At 33.2% G+C, this 24,042-nt stretch overlaps 1 protein-coding gene across 5 annotated transcripts in view; it reads left to right on the top strand.

Annotated features, from left to right (window-relative positions):
• Positions 1-24,042, top strand: part of CFAP299 (cilia and flagella associated protein 299) — a 692,782-nt gene that overhangs the window by 288,005 nt on the left and 380,735 nt on the right. For all 5 annotated transcript variants that reach the window (XM_063809506.1, XM_063809505.1, XM_001144179.7 and 2 more), the window contains one exon: positions 21,151-21,241. In XM_063809506.1, coding sequence (XP_063665576.1) covers positions 21,151-21,241 — 91 coding nt within the window. The remainder of the gene's footprint in view (positions 1-21,150; positions 21,242-24,042) is intronic.

The following is a 24,042-nucleotide window of genomic DNA, read 5'->3' as shown; positions in this document are numbered from 1 at the left end:
ATAGAAAGACTAAACAATGAGCCAATCAGAAATAATAACTACAACAACTTTTTAAGACATGGACAATGTGGTAAGATATAAATAAAAACAACAAAATACTAAAAAGTGAGTGAATGAGGTTAAAGTGTAGAGTTTTTGTTTTCTTTTTGCTTGTTTATGCAATCAGTGTTATTTTCAGCTTCAAATAATGGACTATAAGATAGTATTTGCAAGCCTCATAGTAACCTCAAGTAAAAAATCCTACAACAGATACACAGAACTAAAAAGCAAGAAATTAAATTATACCACCAGAGAAAATCACCTTCACTAAAAGAAAGGCAGGAAGGAAGGAAACAAGGAAAAGAATACCACAAAATAACCATAAAACAAATAACAACATGGCAGGAATAAGTCCTTACTTATCAATAATAACATTGAGGCTGGGCACCATGGCTCAAGCTTGTAATCCCAGCACTTTGGGAGGCCAAGGAGGGCAGATCACTTGAGGTCAAGAGTTCGAGACTAGCCTGTCCAACATGGTGAAGCCCTGTCTCTACCTAAAATACAAAAATTAGCTGGGTGTAGTGGCGGGTGCCTGTAATCCCAGCTACAAAGATTAGAGCCTTTGTTAGGCTCTAACCAGCTTAACAAATTAAAAATAAAGACTATCCTCGGGAGGCTGAGGCATGAGAGTCATTTGAACCTGGGAGGTGGAGATTGCAGTGAGCTGAGATCATGCCACTACACTCCAGGCTAGGCAATACAGCGAGACTCAATTTCAATAATAATAATAACAACAACAACAACATTGAATGTATAAAGACTAAACTCTCCAATAAAAAGACATAGAGTGGATGAATGGATTAAAAAATCCAGACCCATTGATCTGTTGCCTACAAGAAACATACTTTACCTATAAAGAACTCATCAACTGAAAATAAAGGCATGGAAAATAAGATTCTATGTCAATGGATACCAAAAAAGAGCAGGAGTCACTATACTTATATCAGACAAAAAAAGGTTTCAGACAAAAATTATAAGAAGATACAAAGAAGGTCACTGTATAATGATAAAGAGGTCAATTCAGCAAGAGGATTCAACAATTTTAAATATATATACATGTACCCAACACTGGAGCACCTAGATATGTAAAGGAAATAATATTAGACTAAAGAGAGAGGTCCCAATACAATAATAGCTGGAGATTTCAACACCACACTTTCAGCATTGGATAGATCATCCAGATAGAAAATCAACAATAAAAAAAATCAGACTTAATCTGCAGGATAGCCCAACTGAATTTAATGGATATGTATAGAAGATTTCATCAAAGAGCTGCAGAATTTTTTTCCTCAGCACATGGATCATTTCCAAGGATAAACCATATGTTAGGTCACAAAACAAGTCTTAAAACATTCAAAAAATTAAAATAATATCAAGCATCTTCTCTGACCACAATGGAATACAACTAGAAATTAATAAAAAGAATAATTTTGGAAACTATACAAATACATACAAATTAAATGATATGCTCCTGAGTGACCAGTTGGTCAATGAAGAAATTAAGAAGGGAATTGAAAAATTTCTTGAAAGAAATGATTATGGAAACACAACATATCAAAATCTATGGGATACAGCAAAAGCAGTACTCAGAGGTAAGTTTATCACTATAAGTGCCTACATAACAAAAGAGGAAAAACTTCAAATGAACAATCTAGTGATGCATCATAAAGACCTGGAAAAGCAAGAGCAAACCAAATCCAAAATTAGTAGAAGGAAAGGAATAATAAAGATCAGAGCAGAAATAAAGGAAATTGAAATGAATAAAACAACACAAAATATCAATGAAACAAAGAGTTGCTTTTTGAAAAGTTAAACAAAATTGACAAACCTCTAACCAGGTAACAAAGAAAAAAAGAAAGACTATCCAAATAAATAAAATCAGAAATGTAAAAAACACATTACAACTGATACTGCAGAAATTCAAAAGATCATTAGTGGCTACCATGAGCAACTATGAGTTGGAAAATCTAGAAGTGGACAAATTCTTAGATACATACAACCAGCCAAGTTTGAATAATGAAGAAGTCCAAAACCTGAACAGATCAATAAGTAATGAGACCAAAGCTGTAATAAAAAATCTCCTAGTAAAGAAAAGCCTGGGACCTGATGGCTTCACTGTTAAATTCTCACAAACATTTAAGAAGAGTTAATACCAATCCTACTCAACCTATTATAAAAAATAGGGGAGGAGGGAATACTTCCAAACTCATTCTACAAGGCTAATATTATCCTGATACCAAAATGAGACAAGACACATCAAAAAAGGAAACTATAGACAAATATCTCTCATGAATATTGATGTAAAAATCCTCAACAAAATAGAAGCAAACCAAATTCAACAATACATTAGAAAGATCATTCATCATGATCAAGTGGCATTTATCCCTGGGATGCAAAGATGTTTCAACATATGCAAGTCAATCAATGTGATTCAGCCTATAAACAGAATGAAGGATAAAAACCATATAATCATTTCAATTTATGCTGAAAGAGTATTTGATATAATTCAACATCCCTTTATGATAAAAACTCTCAAAAATCTGGGGATACAAGGAACATAACTCAACATAATAAAAGCCATGTATGAAGATTCACAGTTAGGATCATACTAAATGGAGAGAAACTGAAAGCCTTTCCTCTAAGATCTGGAATGTGACAAGAATGCACACTGTCACCACTGTTATTGAACGTAGTACTGGAAGTCCTAGCTAGAGCAATCAGAAAAGAAAAAGAAATAAACGGCATCCCAATTGGAAAGGAAGTCAAATTATACTTGTTTGTAGATGATATAATCTTATATTGGAAAATAACTCAAGACTCCACCAAAAAAAAAAGCAAACAATTCAGTGAAGTTGCAGTAAACAAAATCAACATACAAAAGTCAGCAACCTTCCTATATGCAAACAATGAACAATCCGAAAAAATATTTAAAAAGTAATCTCATCTACAATAACCACATATAAAATTAAATACCTAGGAATTTACTTTACAAAAGAAGTGAAAAATCTCTATAACGAAAACTATGAAACACTGATTGTTGATAAGGATGTAAAAACTTGTACTCTTAAAACTGTACGTGGGACTACAAAATGGCACAATCCCATTAAAGAGGAACTTTATAATATTGAACACAATAAAATGTTTATGTACTCTTTGACCAGAAATCTTCCTTCTAGAATTTATTCCAAGCATATACTGGCAAAAACATGAAATGACCTATACACAAAGCAATATGCTCAAGCAGTATTTTTCGTAGCAAATAAGGGAAAACAACCCAATGACTATCAGCAGCTGAGTGACTAACCTATTGTATATTCCTACAATCAAGTACTATGTACCTAAAAAAGGAGTGAAATGTCTGTTACTACTATGGCATAATCCCCTGAATATAATGTTAAGTAAAAAAGCAAGGTCAAGGCAAACATGTATAGAATGTTTGCTTTTATTAAAAACAATATGAACAGTTGAAAAGCAATATGACTAATTCTTTTTTTAAAAAATGATGATCTATGTAGAAGGAAGGGAATAAAAGGGTAGAAAGGACTGGGGGAGATGCAAGCTAAACTTCTGTAAATCTTAAGTTGTAGATTTCATTGTAGAATTCTGTGAATATTTTATATAATTAAAAAGAAGAATTTAAAATATCTTAAACATTGAAAAATAAATGAACCTAAATGTGTATCTAGCTGGTATCATACCTATTTAAAAATGACCTTTTGCAACTGAAGTTACTTTAAAACATAGTAATTTTGCCATACATCCATAATGAGATATACTCTAAGGAAAAAAAAGATCTGCAAAAGCCTTAAACTGTTTTGAATAAACACGTTATTGATAATAATATTGGCAATTTTGTTTTGAAACTATATTTGTGATAAAGCAAATGAGTTATGTTGGGGTTTTTGAACCTTGGGATTTTTTATTTGGATGAAAGGAGACTGTGATAGAGATGTGAGTGTATCTCATACAGGGAGTGTAACTGACTTAGGGTCTCATCACTCTTTGAAATCCGTGATGCATTTGCACCCTCATGACATCTACCATGGGCTGCTTTCCCCCAGTGACTAAGTGTGGCCAGGGTATTAAAGTGAACCCATTGCAGGGAGCCATAGCCCTTTATTGGCTGACTTTGGCCCAAGAACTCCTGTATGGCTTTGTTAAACCTTCCATAGAAGTCTAGGATGCTTCCATCCAACTCTGTCACTTTCTCAGTCTTTCTCTCCATCACTTGGAGTCAAACTTATATCCCAGTATTTCAAGTTTTATTAAAGGAGTAATAAAAGGCATATACAGAGGGTATCATGCAATAAGCCTTTCTGATAGTATTTTTTTAAGTATCTTTCTTCCCAAACTCCCCTATCTAAACCCCTCTTTTTTCCTTACAGTCCCTACCCTATTTGTACACTCCTCTGCTCTGAACATTGAAGAGCCTGCAATTCCTGAAGAATGACAGTCTCTATCACTGTGTACAGTTACTGAGAAATGCAGCATGGGCTCTGACTGCTTTCCTCTGGTAAAGCGTTGCCCCCATTTTACCACAGTTTCCAGGTATTTATTTAGAATCTTTCAAAAATTAGAAAAACTCAGAGACTAGACATATGTAGCATAAGGACCTTCAGCTTTCTAAAGCCTCACTTGCTCGTGACCAGTTTCAGCGTTCTCCAGAGTAATAACTGCTTCCCACAGGTGGAGAGGGACCTGGAGGCAGGTGTACCAAACAAGAGGTTTCTTTCTTTGCTTTCATTTTTTTCATTGGCTTTCCCTGTGTAAATATAACCAGCAGGTCAGGAAGTACATTCCAAATCAGGATAAAAGATGTAGCTGCCTCCGAGGAGAGAATGAAAGTAAAGTTTTAATGTGTTTTCAGAATGAAATCGAACACATTCAGACACAAAGAACATCTATTTCCTCTCTAAGCACCTCCTTTATCCCCTGAAAGTGTGAGACTATCTTGACCTACCATATTTAAGTATTAACTAGAGAAACTTGCCAGATGTACAAAAATGAGGAGTTCAGAGACAATTTCTTACACAGAAGCCAACCCATTTTTTCTCCTTAAAATAAAAAAAAAACAAAAAGAAAAAGTTTTCATTGAAGAAAGTAAAGTCTGACTGATGTAAGACACTGTAGATCTGAAGACTCCCACTTGGATCTTCCTCAAGATAGAAAATGAGAAGAAACCACTGTCTAGTGTGCATGTTAACAATTCTTGACTTTCTTCTGTGTGCCTCTAACAATTGAAATCTTTCCCAGAGATGCTGATAGCTTTACTGTACATTTGATAATTTAAAAACTCTTTCACATAAAAAAAGATGGGGAAAGTGATGTCATTTTCCTGCTCAGTGGAAATTTGACCCTCATTTCTTCTCACCAATAAATGAATTTCATTTCTCAAGTTATGTTCTCCTTTTCTGAAAGTTATTAAAATATAAATTGATGACCTCTTGGAATTTCCGTGGAGATCACTGTATTTTAAAAATTCTTAAACCACAAATCTCTCCAAATGTAACCCTGACCGACCTGGCTCCTAAAGAATATTGTTTCATTTGTGAAAAGGCAATTAAGAATAGTTTACGAAAAAAAGGGGAGGAGACTAAAAAAGCACATATCGGATTTAGCTCTACTGTTCTCTCCCTTCGTGTTTAAATAATAATCTCTCAGAGATTAAAGGCGGATTGTCTGTTGAATTGATGCTCAAAGGAAAGGAGCTGAAATTGTTCACTGGTTGCCATTTTCCTTCTATGCAATTTTCACTTAAAAATGCTATTCTAATGTATTTATATATATATAAGTACATATGATTTTGTTGTTTAAATACAAACGAAAAGTTGTTTAAAGTCTAGGAAACCAATACATAATTAGAATGATGCTTGAAATTTTCATTTATTTTTGCAACTGTGAAATGTAAGCAAAATATATTATTTTAAAAGTTTATATTATATCCTAATACAATGTATATTTGAGTCAATTAAAATGTAATATGCATTATTAAATCAGTGAAAGCCTCGCTTTTAAAAAATAATTATTTTCATTTTAATTATAGATTCATTTTCTGCTAATTCAACAAATAACTTCAAAAATTTTGAGGAAAAGATGACTGGTGTAAAATTTTTAAAAAACAATAATAAAAGTTTGTTTCTAAAATGTTAGAAAAAATGAGTTAGTAAAACTTTTAGGGAAAAATGAGTGTGTGTTATTCTGATCAATTAATATTATACAAACATACTGAACCTATTTTACATATGTGTATGCTTCTAATTGGTCTACATTTTTTATAATCCAGTCAGTTACATTGAAGCTTCTACATCAAAATTTAAACTTAGAATTGAATAAGTTGTGATTAGAATTTAATTATTTAGAAAATTGCAAAACTATGTATCATGTTTCCTTTGTTATTCTCTGAAATATGTGAATACTAGAATGGTATAAAATTAATCCTAGAAAAATCACAACCAAAGTTTTGTAAATTTAATCAATTTTCTCTTTACTTTCAAGAAAACTAAAAGAAAAACGACAACAATATCAAAAATAAAAGTTGTTGAAAGAGAGATGATAGTCAAGCCTTTTCCAAGCCTATGTTGTGGTGATCACATTATTTTTCTCTTAAGATAGTGAATATAGTGGATTGCATTAATTTATGTTATATATTATAGTAACAAAATAAAATTTATTGAGTCTTTACTGCAGACTACGTTGAAATATAAGGTACTCAGTTTTCCTGGCTTCCTGCATGGAGAGGAGAAAGAAGAAAGGATGGCATGAAGGAGATGATTTATGGAGCACACGATTTTTGAGTCTTGTATAGAGGTTTTTAGAGAAGAGGGGGAAGAAGGACCTTTTAGACTGAGAGTTGAGGGCTATCAAGGGCACAGGGAACTGTGCAATGGCTGTAGTGTACATGTAATTAGGTTAATGGCAAATCAAAAGATAAGTTTCTGGCCCCAGAGGATAATCTCTGTGTACTATATCCTCAGTAAGTAAATTGTAAAGCAGGAGGAGATAGACTGGACCACAGTTTTACTGGTGGCCATGTTCTCTACACATGACCACACTGCCTATCAGGTAGCCAGCCAGCTAAGGCTCTGTTAGCAACACTCCCTCTTTGTCTCCTCAGGCTTGAGGGTGAGAAGATCTTCCTACTCCATCATTGTGGCTAATTCTTGTGTGTTTCCATCACCCTTTGTGAACATTCTGAACCCTGTTCAGAATATAGCTCTATTATACTCTCTCCCCTTAAGCCCTTTCAGTGTTTCATTTGTTTTCTGTTGGGACTCTGACTGATAAAGTGAATTTTGGATGTGAACAGTGAGGAATAAAATCTCAGAGGATTCCACATAGTTTGGCTTGGGTGTTCAGGCAAATGGTGTATAGTTGACCATTTATATTGGAAAAGTATATTACTATATTTCTTTAGAAATATGCTACAATGTAAAGTTGTTTAAAAATATTCTAGATAATTTTAACTAGCTTTTTTTCTTTTACTGTTATAACATAAGACAAAAGAAGAAAAAGTTTTGAGAAATTGTAACTTAGTGTGAGGTTTGGTTTGTAATTCACAACAAAGATAAAATGACTAATGAGGAAATTAAAATCTGCATGTCAAATTAAAGAGAACTAATGGGTAGGAATTAAAATTAATAGGGAATAATAATGAGAGAGTTTAGCAAAATTGCACGATGCAAGGTAATATACAAATTACGTTTTATTTTACATACAATCAACAAGCAGAAAATGAAAGAAAAAACTTTCCACATTAATAGTAATATCCTGTTGTTAGACATAAATCTAACAAAAGATGTACAAGACTTATTAAGAACAAATGCAATAAAACTTTATTGAAAAAACTTTAAAAATCATAAATAAGTAGTGAGACACACTATTTTTAGCTTCATGATTGGAAGCTACAGTATCATAAAGATGTTTATTCTTTACAAATTGGAAATTCAAATAAAAATTCCAAGAGCTTTTTAAAAGTGGAAGTTGACAAATATATTTTAAAAATTTGGTAGTGATACAAAGAAAATCAAAGACATTTTGAAAAAGAAAGGATAAGAGTTCTTTTTTTGACATCAAAATTTATCATAAATGCTCAGTCATTGACAGTGTGATATTGGCAGAAGACAGATACATAAAAACTGGAATAAAATAGAGAAGCCAGAAACAGATCTATGTATATATAAATATTTGATACATGACAAAAGAGGCATTGAAGGTTCTTTTCATTAAAGTTTTAAACATTGCATAGGCAATATAGTGATTACTTCAGGGTGGAGAAAGATTTATTTAAAGTGGAAAAAAGTCTATAACAATGAATAATTTTGATATATTGGTATATATTCAAATTAGATTTAATTATAGAAACTCCAATAAGAGCAAAAATACAAACTACGTGTGGAATAATATATTTGCAGAGCATATAGTAAATAAAAATCTAAAATCTAGAATATATGAAACACTCCTACAAAACAATACAATATAAATAACAATAATAAAGTGGACAAAAAACTGGAATGAGCATTTTGCATGAGAGGAAATTAATATGACAAAACATCAATAAAAATAGGAAAATGCAAATTAAAAGCACTCTGAGGTTGCTTAACCTCACACTGGATTGCTTATATTAAAAAGTTCTAAATTACTACATGTTGGGAATGGTGTGAAGCAAAATGAACTTTCACACTCTCATAGTGAAGTGTAAATTGGATCAACAATTTTGGAAACAAGTGGCTTTATTTTGTAAATCTGAAATTAACAAATGTGCTATTACATAGCTCTTGTATTGCTAGCCATAGATCTTTGAGAAGTGTATACTCAGAAATGTACACATGTACAGGAAATTCTAGCAGCATATTTATAATACACCCAAAGGAGAAAGGATAAATAAATGGTTGTATATTCATACACGAGAATACAATGAAAATGAGGTACAGCTACATGCACCAACATATGTGGAACATACTAAAGAAATATATGTGGAAATGCTAAAGAAACAATATATTACAAATATATACTTTGTGGTTTCATTTATAGAAAGTTCAAAAACAAGCAAAATTACACCATATCGTTTAGGGGTACATACTTAAGTGATGTAAAGAGGTGATGATTCTAAAATTTGGAGACTGAGATAAAGGAAATGTTGGAGTAAATATCATAAAAGTGAGAAGGTAGTTAGCCATGCTGTAGGAGGTGGGAAAATGGAGTTGTGAGCAGGACGGAGTGATCAGCGGCTTCTATCTAAAGTATTGTTGTTATTGTTTTTATTTCAAAATAATCTTATGAGTATATTATTTTAATATAAATTCATATTCAAGATAAGGAAGTTTTTCCATGCTCTTTGCGGCAAGTTTCCTTGGTGCTTTTCATTTGGGCCTTTTTGTGGTTATCTGGCTTGAAATTATTTCCACTTTGCTAAAGAGAACTGGAGAGAAATAACTGACTTTGGTAACTAAATTCTGCATATTTCAGGAGGTGAAAATGCTCTAATTTAGCTCACATGATGAAAAAAACTTGAAGTAGTTTCAAGTTGTACAAAAGAAGTAATAAGGAAGAAAGTGTATGTAGAAAAATAAATATATTGTAGAAAGTTATTACATCTTGTTCCAAAATGAGAAACAGCATATTATGGACTAAACTGTACCCATCCTCAGAATTCATATGTTGAAATCCTAACCCCAAATATCATGGTATTTGGAGACTGAGGCTTTGGGAGGTCACTAGGTTTAGATGACATCATAAGGGTTGGGCCCTCATGATGGGATTAGTGCTCCTATTAGAAGAAACACCAGAGTTTGTTCTTGCTTTCTCTGCCATGTTGATACAGTAGGGTAGCAATCTGAATGCCAGAAAGAGGGCCTGTACCAGAACACAACCATGCTGGCACCCTGATCCCTCACTTCCAGCCTACAAAACTGTGATAAAATAAATTTCTGTTGTTTACACCACTCAGTGTATGCCATTTGCCACGGCAGCCCAAACTGCCTAATACAGAGCAAATACACAATGATACATTGAGAGAAGGAATGTAAAGATTCAATAGCATTACAGATACATATGAAACATCTTTAATGTTCTTTTATTCTTTTTTCTTTTTAATGTTTGTGGGTACACAGGGTAGGTATATATATTTATGGGAGTACATGAGATATTTTGATACATGCAGAGTAAATGGGATATCAACATTATTCATCACCTCAAGCATTTATCCTTTCTTTGTGTAATGAACATTCCAATTAAACTATTTTGGCTCTTTTAAATGTACGATAAAGTACTGTTGACTGTAGTCACCCTGTTGTGCTATCAAATACTACATCTTATTCATTCTGTTTTTTTTTAACCTGTTAGCCATTCTCATTTTCCCAGCCCAGCTATCCTTCCCATCCTCTGGTAACCATCATTCTACTCTCTATCATCATGAATTCAATTGTTTTAGCTTCTAGCTTCCACAAATAAGTGAGAACAAGCAAAGTTTGTCTTTCTGTGCCTGGCTTATTTTACTTAACAAAATTACCTCAAGTTTCATGTATGTTGTTGCACATGACTGGATCCCAGTTTTTTGTTTTTTTGTTTTGTTTTGTTTTGTTTTGTTTTTTGAGAGGGAGTCTTGCCCTGTTTCCCAGGCTGGAATGTAATGGTGCTATCTCGACTCACTGCAACCTCCGCCTCCCAGGTTCAAGTGATTATCCTGCCTCAGCCTCCCGAGTAGCTGGGATTACAGACATGCATCACCACGCTTGGCTAATTTTTTTTATCTTTAGCAGAGATGGGGTTTCACCATGTTGACCAGGCTGGTCTCAAACTCCTGACCTCGTTATCCGCCCACCTGGGCCTCCCAAAGTGCTGGAATTACAGGCGTGAGCCATCACGCCTGGCCCGATCTCAGCCTTTTTATTCCATATGTATATGTACTACATTTTCTTTAACTATTCATCTGTTGAAGGACACTTAAGTTGCTTACAAATCTTGGCTATTGTGAAAAATACTGCAACAAACATGGGCGTACAGACATGATATACTGATATACTTTGTTTTGGGTATAGGCTTAGCAGTGGGATTGCTGGTTCACATGATACCTCTCTTTTTAGTTTTCTGAGGAACGTACAAACTGTTCTCCATAGTGGCTATAGTAATTTACAGTGCTATCAACAGTGTATCAGGGTTCTCTTTTCTTCACATCGTCACCAGTATTTGTTATTGCCTATCTTTTGGATAAAAGCCATTTTAACTGGAATGAGATGATATCTCATTATAGTTTTGATTTGCATTTTTGTAGTGATTAATGATGTTGAGCACCTTTTTATATGCCTATTTGTCATTTGTATATCTTCTTTTGAGACATGTCTATTCAAATCTTTGGCCTATTTTTTGATTGGATTATTAGATTTCAGCCTATACAATTGTTTGAACTCTTTGTATATTCTGGTTATTAATCCCTTGTCAGAAGGGTAGTTAGTTTTCTTCCATTCTGTGGGTTGTCTCATTACTTTGTTGATTGTTTCGTTTGTTGTGCAGAAGCTTTTTGACTTGATGTGATCCCATTTTTCTATTTTTGCTTTGGTTGCCCGTGCTTGTGGGGTATTGTTCAAGAAATCTTTGCCCAGATCAATGTCCCAGAGATTTTCTCCAGTGTTTTCTTGTAGTAGTTTCACAGTTTGAGGTCTTAGATTTAAGTCTTTAATTCATCTTGATTTGATTTTTGTATATGGTGAGAGATAGGGGTCTAGTTTCATTCTTCTGTATATGGATATTCAGTATTTCTAGCACCATTTGTTGAAAACTCATTTCCCTAATATATATTCTTTGCACCTTTATAAAAAATGAGTGCACTGGTGGTGTATGAATTTGTTTCTCAGTTCTCTATTCTGTTCCTTTGATTTATGTATCTGTTTTTATGCCAGTACCATGCTGTTTCAGTTACTACAGCTCCATAGTATAATTTGAAGTCAGGTAAAGTGATTCATCTAGTTGTGTTCCTTTTACTTAGGATAGCTTTGGCTATTCTGGGTCTTTTGTGGTTCCATATAAATTTTAGGATTGTTTTTTCTATTTCTGTGAAGAATGTCATTGATATTTTTATATAGATTGCATTGAATCCATAGATTTCTTTGGGTAATGTGAACATTTTAACAATATTGTTTCTTCCAATCCATGAACATGGTATATTGTCCCATTTTTTGTTGTCCCCTTCCATTTCTTTTATCAATATTTTATAGTTTTTATTGTAGAGATCCTTCATTTATTTGGTTAATTCCTAAGTATTTAATTTTGTTTATAGCTATAGTAAATGGGATTAATTTTTTATTTCTTTTTCAGATTATTCACTTTTGATATAGAAATGCTACTGATTTATCTATATTAATTTTGTATCCTGCAACATTACTGAATTTGTTTATCAGTTCTAATAGTTTTTCAGTGGAGTCTTTAGGTCTTTCCAAATGTAAGATCATCTCATCTGCAAACAAGGATAATTTGACTTCTTCCTTTGCACCTTTCTAATTGGATGACCCTTATTTCTTTTTCTTTTCTGATTGCTCTAGCTAGGACTTCCAGTACTATGTGGAGTACAGTGGAGAAAGTGGGCATCCTTATCTTATTGCAAATCTTAGAGAAAAGACTTTCAATTTTTCCCCATTAAGTATGATACTAGCTGTGGGTTTGTCATATTTGGCTTTTATTGTTTTGGGGGTGTGTTCCTTCTTTTCACAGTTTTTGAGGGTTTTTATCATGAAAGGATGTTAAATTTTACTAAATAATTTCTCAGCATCAATTGCAATGATGATATAGTTTTGGTCCTTTGTTATGTTGATGTGATGTGTCACATTAATTGATTTTCATATGCTAAATCCTCCTTGAATCCCTGGGATAAGTTCCACTTGGTCATGATACATAATCTTTTTAATATGTTGTTGAATTCAGTTTGCTAGTATTTTGCTGGGGATTTTTGCATCAATGTTCATCAGGGATATTGGCCTGTAGTTTTCTTTTTTTGATGTATCTTTGTAGGTAGTTTTGGTATCAAAGTAATACTGGCCTTGTAGAATGAGTTTGGAATTACTCTATCCTTTTCTATTTTTCAGAATAGTTTGTGTAGGATTGGTATTTGTTGTTCTTTAAATGTGTGGTAAAACTTAGCAGTAAAGTCATTGGGTCCCAGACTTTCATTTGTTGGGAGACTTTTAATTTCAGCTTTAATTTTGTTACTTATTATTGGTCTGTTTATGTTTTGGTTTTCGTCATGGTTCAATTTTGGTAAGTTGTACATATCTATACATTTATTCATTTCTTGTGGGTTTTCCAATTTATTGGCATACAGTTACTCATAGTAGCCTCTAATAATCCTTTGAATTTCTGCAGTATCAGTTATAATGTCTCCTTTTTCACTTTTATTAAAATTTTTTTTTTTGAGAACAGATCTCACTCTGTCTGCCAGGCTGGGATGCAGTGGCACTATCACACCTCACTGCAGCCTCGACTTCCCAGGCTCGTGTGATCTTCCCACCTCATCCTCCCAGGTAGCTGGGACTACAGGCAGGAGCCACCATGACCAGCTAATGTCTTCTTTTTCACTCTGATTTTATTTATTTGGGTCTTCTCTTTTTTTTTTTTCGTAGTCTGGCTAGAGGTTTGCTGATTATATCTTTTCAAAAAAACCAATTTTCCCTTTTGTTGAACATTTATATTGTTTTCTTCATTTCAATTTAATTTATTTCTGATCTTTATTAATTTCTTATACCAATTTTAGGTTTGTTTTGCTCTTGCTTTTATAGTTTTTAAAGATGCATCATTAAGTTGTTTGTTTTAAATTTTTCTGTTCTTTTGATGTAGGTGCTTATAGCTGTAAACCTTTTTAGTACTGCTTTCGCTAATCCCATAGGTTTTGGTATGTTGTGTTTCCCTTGTCATTTGCTTCAAGATATTTTTAAATGATGAGTTCATGTCCTTTGTAGGGACATGGATGAAGCTGGAAATCATCATTCTCAGCAAACTATCGCAAGGACAAAAAACCAAACACCGCATGTTCTCACTCATAGGTGGGAACTGAACAATGGAACACTTGAACACAGGAAGGGGAACATCACAAACTGGGGCCTGTTGTGGGGTAGGGGGATGGGGGAGGGATAGCATTAGGAGATATACCTAATGTAAATGACGAGTTAATGGGTGCAGCACACCAACATGGCACATTTATACATATGTAACAAACCTGCACGTTGTGCACATGTACCCTAGAACTTAAAGTATAATAAAAAAAAATATATATATATATATATAATCTCTTTCTTAGTTTCTTCATTGACCCACTGGTCATTCAAGAATTGTAAATAATTTTATCTGTGGAAAGGTAGAATTATTTTCTCCTAATTTATATAAAGGATAAAACAGAAAAATGTCATGTTTTCCGGGAAATGTACAAAAATATTATCTCTGTCTGATAGAGCAATAGGTTCCCCATATCAAAATACAGTAAAAACATATCTTCCATATTTAACTCTCAAATGAGTTTATATATTATGGTAAATAAAATTATATTTTCTCATCAATTTGCAAATAATTTTCCATTTTGGCCTCTAAAAAATAGAATTTAAATTATTTGGGACCATGCAAATATAAATATATACAAATAGTTCTGTCAGTAAATTTATCCATGGGAAATAGAACTGTTTCTGTAAGCTATGTTTTCATAGATGTGTTTGTTTGTTTTTTAAGAAGATAACATTATAGATTATGTATAATACACTTTTACTCAACTACTGTTTTTCACTTTGCTCTTCATTAATTTTTTCCAAACTAAGTATACAACACATTTTAAGGAACTAAGGCACAGAGAGGTTGCATTATATATTCAAACAAGTGTGAAAGAGTTGAATGTAAATTTTCTAAATGTGAAATATAGGCTAGATTGGAGTTCTCTGGCTTAAAAAAATTAAATCTACCTTTGAACAGAACAGTTGATGAGAACTTCAGTCTAGACTGGAATGACAATAATAGCTGATTAGCTTTCCTTAGAGACTGTAAGACCAGCCAACTCTGATTACTCCCAGAGGAACCCCCAGATAAAGTCTGCATACCTCACTCCTCCTACTCTCCTACACCCCTACTGATTTATGTTCCTTCTCCCCAGTGAATTCTCATTGTTTTCACAATGTAAAAATATTATGATGTAGTGTTTATGATATGCTGCTTTGATATATTGTGAGCCTTCATTATAGTGAAATAAAGCCTGAGAATTAGTGAATCTAGAATAAAACTAAATACCAACTGATTATAATGAAGTTATAAATATACTTCCTATTAGAGTTTATTTGAAAATAATTAAAATTGTTTGCAAAATGTCTAGCATAGGGACTAGTACGAAGTCAGTGCCCAATAGCTAAAAAGTATTGCTGTTAGAATACATTTAATCCCAGATTTGAATTAGGGATTATTAAGAAACTGCTTATTAGAAAACTTTTTTTTTTTTTTTTTTTTGAGAGGGAGTCTCGCTTTGTTGCCAGGCTGGAGTGCAGTGGCATGATCTTGGTTCACTGCAACCTCTGCCTCAGCCTCCAGAGTACCTGGGACTATAGGTGCATGCCATCACCGCCAGCTAATTTTTGTATTTTTAGTAGAGACAGGGTTTCAGCATGTTGGCCAGGATGGTCTCCATCTATTGACCTTGTGATCTGCACACCTCGGCCTCGCAAAATGCTGGGATTACAGACATGAGCCATCACGCCCGACCTAGAAAACATCTTAATGATTAATCAAACTTTGTTTGTTAGAACACTTCCAGTTATACATTAAAAATCCAAAAAATAATTGATATCACAAATATGTAGTGAAAGAACTTATTTAAAAAATAAACTCTTAAAAAGTAACTGTTGAAAATAAGTTTCTACTTTAACAGTTTTCCAATTATTTTCCTTTTGTTATTCATTCGTTTTGAGTGTTAAGCTAATAATGTCAGTTTATGTGATAATGATATACAAACAACATACTTAAATCATAAAACCAGTAACCTAATTGTTGAAGATTAATAATATGTTTATAATCATTCAAGTAGGATTATATAAATAGCTTTAGCTATTGATTAATCATGGTTGGTAAAATTTAACTCATCCATATAACTTTTACCACATTTTGAAAGTGCAGTGGAGTATGAACAATAAAGATGGAGTATTTGCCTTTGTAGAACTTATAACACTAAGATTTTGAAACAGACCTACTTCACTTCTTGAGGAAGTAACTGCTTTTGTAATATTTATTTAAGCAAGGTTTCTTAGGTCACTGACTGTTAAATAAACCTAGTTAAATAAGAGTAATGCATGTTAAAGATTTAAGAATTCCTTACCTCACACTCTGCATTAACTTTCATTCTTTTCCAATATTTCCTCTTGCTAAGAAGTTTCAGGTTCTCCGCTGTCGCACAATATAAGAAGGATTATTATGTAACATTTTTTTCTCTGCTTTGGATAGCTTTGGAGCCAAAGATCCTTATCCTCTCTGTCCCAAATTTATATAATACTTTTATCTTCCTCATTGAGTTTATAAGAAATGATGTAAGTCTATGTATGTGAGACTTGCATAATAATAAAAGAAGAACAGTATGAACTTAGGATATTTTCAGGATAATAGTCATTTTCTTGGACTAATTATATATTAATGATGTTTGCTGGTTAATGATACAGTATGATTGCTTTAGACCACAAGTTTTACGTCTGCTATTGGGCCTAGATATATTTAGCACAGCATGAAATCAAGGTTCAGAAAAATGTGGTTGTTTGGACTAAACAGTTGATAAATGAGTAGGAATTAAAGATTGATATTCCATCTTATATTTTAGTTTAATTTTTATTATCTTGTGCTATTATTTAATAGACTTAACCTATGACTGTCTTAGAAAATTCATTTTAGTTATGTAAGTAATACAGTCTCCTGGGAAATTCTTAGAATATTTCACCTAAGGTTAAATTCCAATTTGATCACCAAGCCAATCACACAAGAGCATCTTTTTCCAGAAAAGTGAACAAATTTCAAATGGTAAAGTATCTTTTTGGATTAGGTGGGTAAAAAAGTAACAGAAAACCCCAAAATGACAGTGGCTGAAACCAAATATAAATTCTTTTCAGTCTCATATTCAAGAAGTTCACCTGGTGTCACTCAAGGCTGTGTTGGTATTCTGAAATATCAGAGACCCTGCTCCTCTCTTTGTTTCTCCATAATAGTGGCCTCCAACTTATGGCCAAGATGGCAGTTGGAGTTTCAGTCATTATATTGCATTCTAGCTACAAGAAAAAAAGTACCCTTCCCTACTTTAAATACACGCCTTAGAAGGTGCAAATCATTTTCACTTGGCTCTTAATGTGCAAAAGTTAGTGACATGAACATAACTAGCTGCAAAGAGACTAAGAAATGTGGTCTTTATTCCAGGCTGCTACATGCCCAAGTGAAAACAGGGGCTTTCATTGTTACGGAAGAAGGGGGAACAGTGTCTGCCATAGTAAGTGTCCAGGGACAGTAAGAATTCTATTGCCTATTACCTTATTTTCTTGTCCAGCCCAGATATCTGCTGAAAACCTCGGCCATTAGCAAGAGAGTCACGCTTAGCAAAATATTAAGAGTCCCATCCTTACTAGTGAATGATGCCTAAAAATCTATTTTTCTGGCATTTTATATCTGATATATCAGGGATAATTTTGATTTTCCTTGGAACTTTCATAAAGATCCACTTCCAGGAATAGTTATAACAACAGCAATAAAACAGTAAGTTGCAAAATATATAATAAAATGAAAAACTGACCACATGATACTATATATATTTTAATCAGTACACAAATATATAGATGCATTGTAGACATATATCTATATATAATTTAAAAAACCTTGAATGCTACAGGCAAAACTGATGTGATCATTACCTTTTGTGCTGTGGGATCAGGGCTGATGATCAAATTGGACTTTATCTGTAAAGCTCTAAAAATTTACAGCAAAATAAGCTATGCTTGGGAAGGTAGCGGGAGTAGGAAGTAGACATATTTTGTGGAAACTCTTAGGAATTCTGTAGTACCCTAACTGTATAGTCATTGTATCAATTACAGGTTTTTATTGTGAGCAACAGAAACCAATTCTAATGAACAAAATCAAAAAGGGAATTGGAAGAGCACTGATTATCATAGATTCAAAGACAAAGTTGAATAAGACTGTAGTAGGAAGTAAGGGTAGCCACTATAACTCAGCTACCTTTCATTCTTGTGTCTCTGTTAAAGATCTACATTCTCATGAGGTGAAATGACATTGACAAAGCTTGAGGTATATTCATTAGCTGAGGTTTGGGAGGTGGGAGTTCTAAGTAATTGGGTACCTTGATTCTACTAAGGCAAAGAGCGTGGAAAAGACCGTTGCCCAAGTGAAAGTTAGGGTTGTGTTGCCAATAAAAAGGGAGAAACAATATTAGGAGGCAAAAGCAAGAGATGTCTACAACTGTCACAGAAGACTGAATCTATTGACACTTCCTTCAACTGTAATTTTTAGGATGCTCTGTGGATATGTAGGGGAAGGTTTGGTTTTGAAGCTAGGATTAGTGATTTTAATTCTCAAAAGAGCCTTTACTTGGTTACACTACAGTGAACCAAGTTAACAAATTTTCTGTACTATCAGAATTTGCTCAGAAATTCTTTTCTTTACTGCTCTTATTTTCTGAGCAATCTAGTCTCAACCTTTGTTGGTTATGCTATAGGAAGCTATGGGTGTTTGAGCTACTGTTCACAAATATTTACTAAAAATTCCTAGACAGGATTGTATTTTCTCACCCCATTGATTTCAAGGTTGGCCATAGCACTTGCTTTGGCTGAGAAAATATGAGTAGAAGTTATATGTGTTACTTTTAAGCAGAAGCTCTAAGAGACAATGTGCGGCTATGTTCTCTTTTTCCTCTGCACAATAACAAAAGATGGTTCAGATAGAAGATGTTTCATCAGTGTCTCAGTCCCCCAAGATGAAGAGCCACAGTAAACCTGCTATTTATGCATATTATTATTGAGAAGTAATCTCTTGCAATTTTAAACCACTGAGATTTGGGCCATTGGTTACTACAGTATAACCTAACCACTGTTGATTTATGTACTTGTAAAATGAATTCTCTGTTCAAATTTCACAGAGAATTTCCAACAGACTGTGGTTTTTAAAACAGACCATAAGCAGGAAATTAGGTAGAAGCTGGATAAGTGATTAGAAGCTTATCCTGTGAGCAGTAGAAAACATGTAGATTTTTCTAAACAAGCAACTGACAAAATTACTTTTCTGTTTTAGACATTTAATATTAAAATAGTACATTGTACATATCGTAACATGGAACACTCACTTTTGGACAGAACAGTGAATTAAAGAAATTCTCAAATATCTGATTCTCTCCTTTGGTACTAATTAGTAGTTATTTTCCATGTATATTTAGGTTTTTTATTATTAAGTGATATATATAGATATTAAGTGAGATATATATGTATATATATATATATATATATATATATATACAAGCTGAGGAAGATAAAGCCAGAAAAGCAAAAGCAGACAAGTTATGATCAATTTAAAGAGCTACATTTCTAGATCAATAACATAAACAGTAGGTTGCAATGATTTAACCTAGTAGTAATTGCTCCTTAACTCTTCGCAAAAAGCAATCACTAGGTGTATCTTATCTCTTAAATATTTCCCAAATCTGTCATTTCCTTCCTATCCTTACCATCACTTCTTTAAATCAGATATTCATCATCTCTTTCTAAAGGTTTGTGATAGTCCCTTAATTAATCCCTGCAGTGTTGCTCTCCTCCAGGCTACCTTTTTCAAAGTTGCTGAATACTGTTTCTAAAACACAGATTTGATTATCTTACTTCCTTGCATTAGACCCTTTTGGTTCAACGCTTTCTGGTAGAATGAGCACACAAGCCTTCCCTGAAAGGGGTTGTAAGAATGAGTTCTAAGACCAGACTCTACTATCTGGACTTACTAAATATTTATAACAATATGTTTATTATAATGTTAACTTCTATTAATATTACCTGGTTTCTCTCTCAATTCTTGTGTTTACTCTCTGTTTTGCCATTACCCGATTGCCTTGCAATTTTACATTTGAATTTCTTTATTCCTTTGTATTTACTGATAACTCTCTCCTTCCACCCCACAAACTGATTAATACTATCTCAAGTTTTAACATTAAGTTCAAGAATAATTGGTTTTAAATTTGAGATTAAGTGACTTTTCGTTGAATAAGATACTTCTTTTATGAACTCTTCTGATACTCGGTCTATATCCCTATTATTCCAGTTATCACATGGTATGACATTATGTTTATATATCTGGTTTATGTATCTGTTTACCTTTATGAGACCATAGTCAACTTGAGAGCAGGAACTATGTCTTGTGCATCATTGTGCCCTGATACAGTTACTGGTTCATAGCAGACACATAATGAAAAAGTTTGTGGAATATGTAAGAAATTGCTAAATAAAGAAAATAGTATTATTTCACAAATCACTCTTGAACTCACTATTATGTGGTTCAGTTTTGCTTGATTGAGATCTTTGAGATACATTTCTTTTAAAATATATTTCCAGAGAATGTTGTTTTTTGAATTCTTGATGCTTCCTTTCATCTGACAAAGATAGGTCAACCTAGTTTCGTTTCCTGCCTTGATTATCTCTACTCATAGAGCTAAAATTAATGCTCTACTCCAGTAACTGTATAGCATAGGTGTCTAGTATTTTAATTTCCTTAAATTAATAAACTGTACTAAAATTATAGGCAATTTAAAATTTTTGTGAGAAGTGAGCTGTACGAACATGTTGACTTTTCATGATATGTTAAAAAAGAATGAAATGGGCATGTAAATGAAATTATATCTGCCATGAGTCTTGATATGGATATATTATTTAAAGCTTGATTCCAACTGTTTATAAATAAAGACTCTATTACTATATACAATTAAATTGAGGAATCTAGTAGATCATAATGATTTTATTTATATGGTTTTCATGTTGCAAGGAAATTGTCACTTAAAGAAGCACTGTTGTTGGCTCCAGAGTGTTGGAAACATATTTGTTATCTAATATATTATAACTGAAATTCTGCTTTTTACAGGACGCTAACAAGTGCTGGTAAAGACCTACAAGATAATTTTCTGACGGCCCTGGCAATGAGAGAAGAAGACAATCGCAGTGGAAAACTGAGTGTAAGTACATTTCATCCAACAGCTTAAAATGTATACACTAAAGGCACAATTAATATTAAAAAATGTAACGTTAAATATCTTTCTTAAAGTAATTTACAAGATATAAAATATAATTCCTCTTTATTAATTATATATTATAGGAATATATATAGAAAGTTAAAAATTATCATTTACATCTCTAGAAGTAGCCAAATAGTTAAAAAGAAAAAGGATTCTAAACATTCATTGCAGAGAAAATGCCTATGCATGGCAGAATGGTTCTTTAACCTGGGTAAAGCCTCCTGCTTCTTTTAAACTTAACCACTTCTTACATTCTCCGAAGTTGCATCACCCACTGACCCTAAGTTTTGTCCCCTGATTTTATGTGACGCCTAGAATATAGTACCATAGTCTGCCTTTTAGTCCTACCTTGGAAGATGGGATACAAATCACATAGCAGAAGAACTGTGTTATCATTATTATTTTGAATGATCCAAGGAGAATATACTTTTAGTTTATTAAAATGTGTGCTATATCAAATATGTAGAGAATGCGAATATTATTTGGAATAAAGATTTACTTTCACACTTTGTTATTATGATATTTGTGATAACAGTCTTTGTAAGTCTTAACATGTTCCAAATCAAATTTAATAGAAAAGGCAAATATTCATGCTAAAACTGTAGTAAGTGACTGACTTACAGAAAAATAATCAGAAATAGTGTGATAAAAAATTTAGAGCAACAGAAAAATATGTATATAAGGAGATCTATTCTACCAATATTTTCTCAATAAAATTTGGAGTTTTTCCCACTATCAGGTCCACTGAAAATATCGCATGCAGGCAAAACCCTCAATGTAGTTCAGAGAGAGAAAAAAATCATACCATGTTCAGTTAATAGAATAGAATTAACCCCGACTTAAAATAAGGGAAAATTTCTTGTAGGAAGTAGGCTGACAGAGGTTTTAAAAGGGTGAGGATGGAAATATGGGCAGAGACTAGACTTTGGACAGCTTTAGTAATCACTGCAGAAAAGTCTGAATGAATATATGAGCTATTACGAATGCATTTTCTCAGAAATATCAGTGGAAAAGTTATAGAAATTAAATATTTAAACGAGGCTAAGACTAGGACATAATTTAATCTCCAGAAATGTTGCAGTAGGAATGGTAGAATTGCAGAGGATGCTTTAATGAAGATGTACATCTTAAGAGCATTTCATGTATGTGATAGAGACTAAGGAAAATGTTAGAGGTCAAGATGTGGTAATTGAAGAAAATACTAGTTAAAAATTAGAGAGGTAAAATGGATTATTTTGAGACAATAATTTCCAATTTCTTTCCAGACTACTCTGAGGTATTTACAGAGCAGATCAACCTGTTTTATTTCCTTCCTTGGTGTCTGTGATATAGTTATCTTATAGTTTTTCTACTTTCTTCTGACTTTTTAACTCAATCTTTCTTGGGCGGATCATCTTATACCTCCAGTTGACCTGTATCTCTTCTACTATACACATTTTCCCTTAGTGAATCATCAAAACCCATGAGCCTACTGATTCTGTTTCCTGCTACAAAAACAGAAACCTAGATTTTTTTCATCTATTAATTATGTTTTTTCACTTAGTCGTTAAACAAATAGTGATAAGTGGCTCTATATGAGGCATCGTACTAACTGCTTGGGATACAATGGGTGGCAAGTGCTTATGGAGTTTACAGTTGTTTGGGGCAGAAAATGAATAATCAAATAATCATTATTTGTGTAGAAATAAAGCCAAAATGCAATGTGACAGGTGCTATGGAGGAAAAACATAAAAATCTCTGATTGTGTGTAAGTGGGTAGAGGATGATATAATCAGATTTTCAGACAGAAAACATCAGTGTGCCTTTAGTATAGGGAATAAATTATAGAAAGGATAAAGCGGATGCCAGCAGATGCACTGCAAAATCAGATGAAAAGAAGAGAAATGATTTGAGAGCTATTTAGAAGGCAAACTTGGCAGGATGCTGTGATAGGATATAGTTAAGGAAGGGATAGAAAGAAAGAGGGTAGTCTTTGGAGATACATAGATGGTACTGCCACTCTGAAATGTAGTGTACTAAAAGATCAGAAGTAGGGCACAGAGGTCATGTGTTTGACTTGGAACATACTGAATTTGATTTGTTTTTGACAAAAGAATATGTTCAGATGTTAAGAAGCTGGAGAAAAAGATCTGAACTCTATCCAAAGTTTACCTCCATATTGCTATCCCTCAAATGCTCAACATTTGCTCTATTACTAAGTTATTTTTTTCCTTTTCCACTTATCAGATCTCACATCCATTTGGTCACCAACCCTGGTCAATTTTACTTGGTAAATAATTCTCAAATAAATGTGGGAGAGGAGGCAATGAAGCCAAAGAGATGGGCAACAGCCAGGTCTAAGGGCTATGTTGCTGTGCTCAGTAGTGTGGACAGAGCTACTGAGATGAAGGTGATGAATGTCCTTAAAATAATGTATATAAATGGTTAATGTGATCAGACATGCAACTTAAGAGTACACTGGCAGCAGTATATGGGGATAAGTGTGTCTCCATAGAGATGGGGAATGATATATAAGACAGGGAGGTCAACTGAGAGGCCATTGTAACAGTTCAGGCAATACATAATAGATGCATAATAGAAGCCTGGGATAAATAAATGACAGAATGAATGGGAAGAGAAAGATAGATTGAGTGATTACTTAGGAGATAAAATCTGGAAACCATGTGCTTGTTTTTGTGTAAGAAATAGTGATTTGTAGGATTCAGTGGAGAGTGAGCAGCTGATAATAATTTTAATAATGG

The sequence above is a fragment of the Pan troglodytes genome, chromosome 3, assembly GCF_028858775.2.
Source record: "Pan troglodytes isolate AG18354 chromosome 3, NHGRI_mPanTro3-v2.0_pri, whole genome shotgun sequence".
Classification (NCBI taxonomy): domain Eukaryota; kingdom Metazoa; phylum Chordata; class Mammalia; order Primates; family Hominidae; genus Pan; species Pan troglodytes.
The sequence above is the reverse complement of the archived record's forward strand: the minus strand, read 5'-3'. Positions and strand labels throughout refer to the sequence as shown.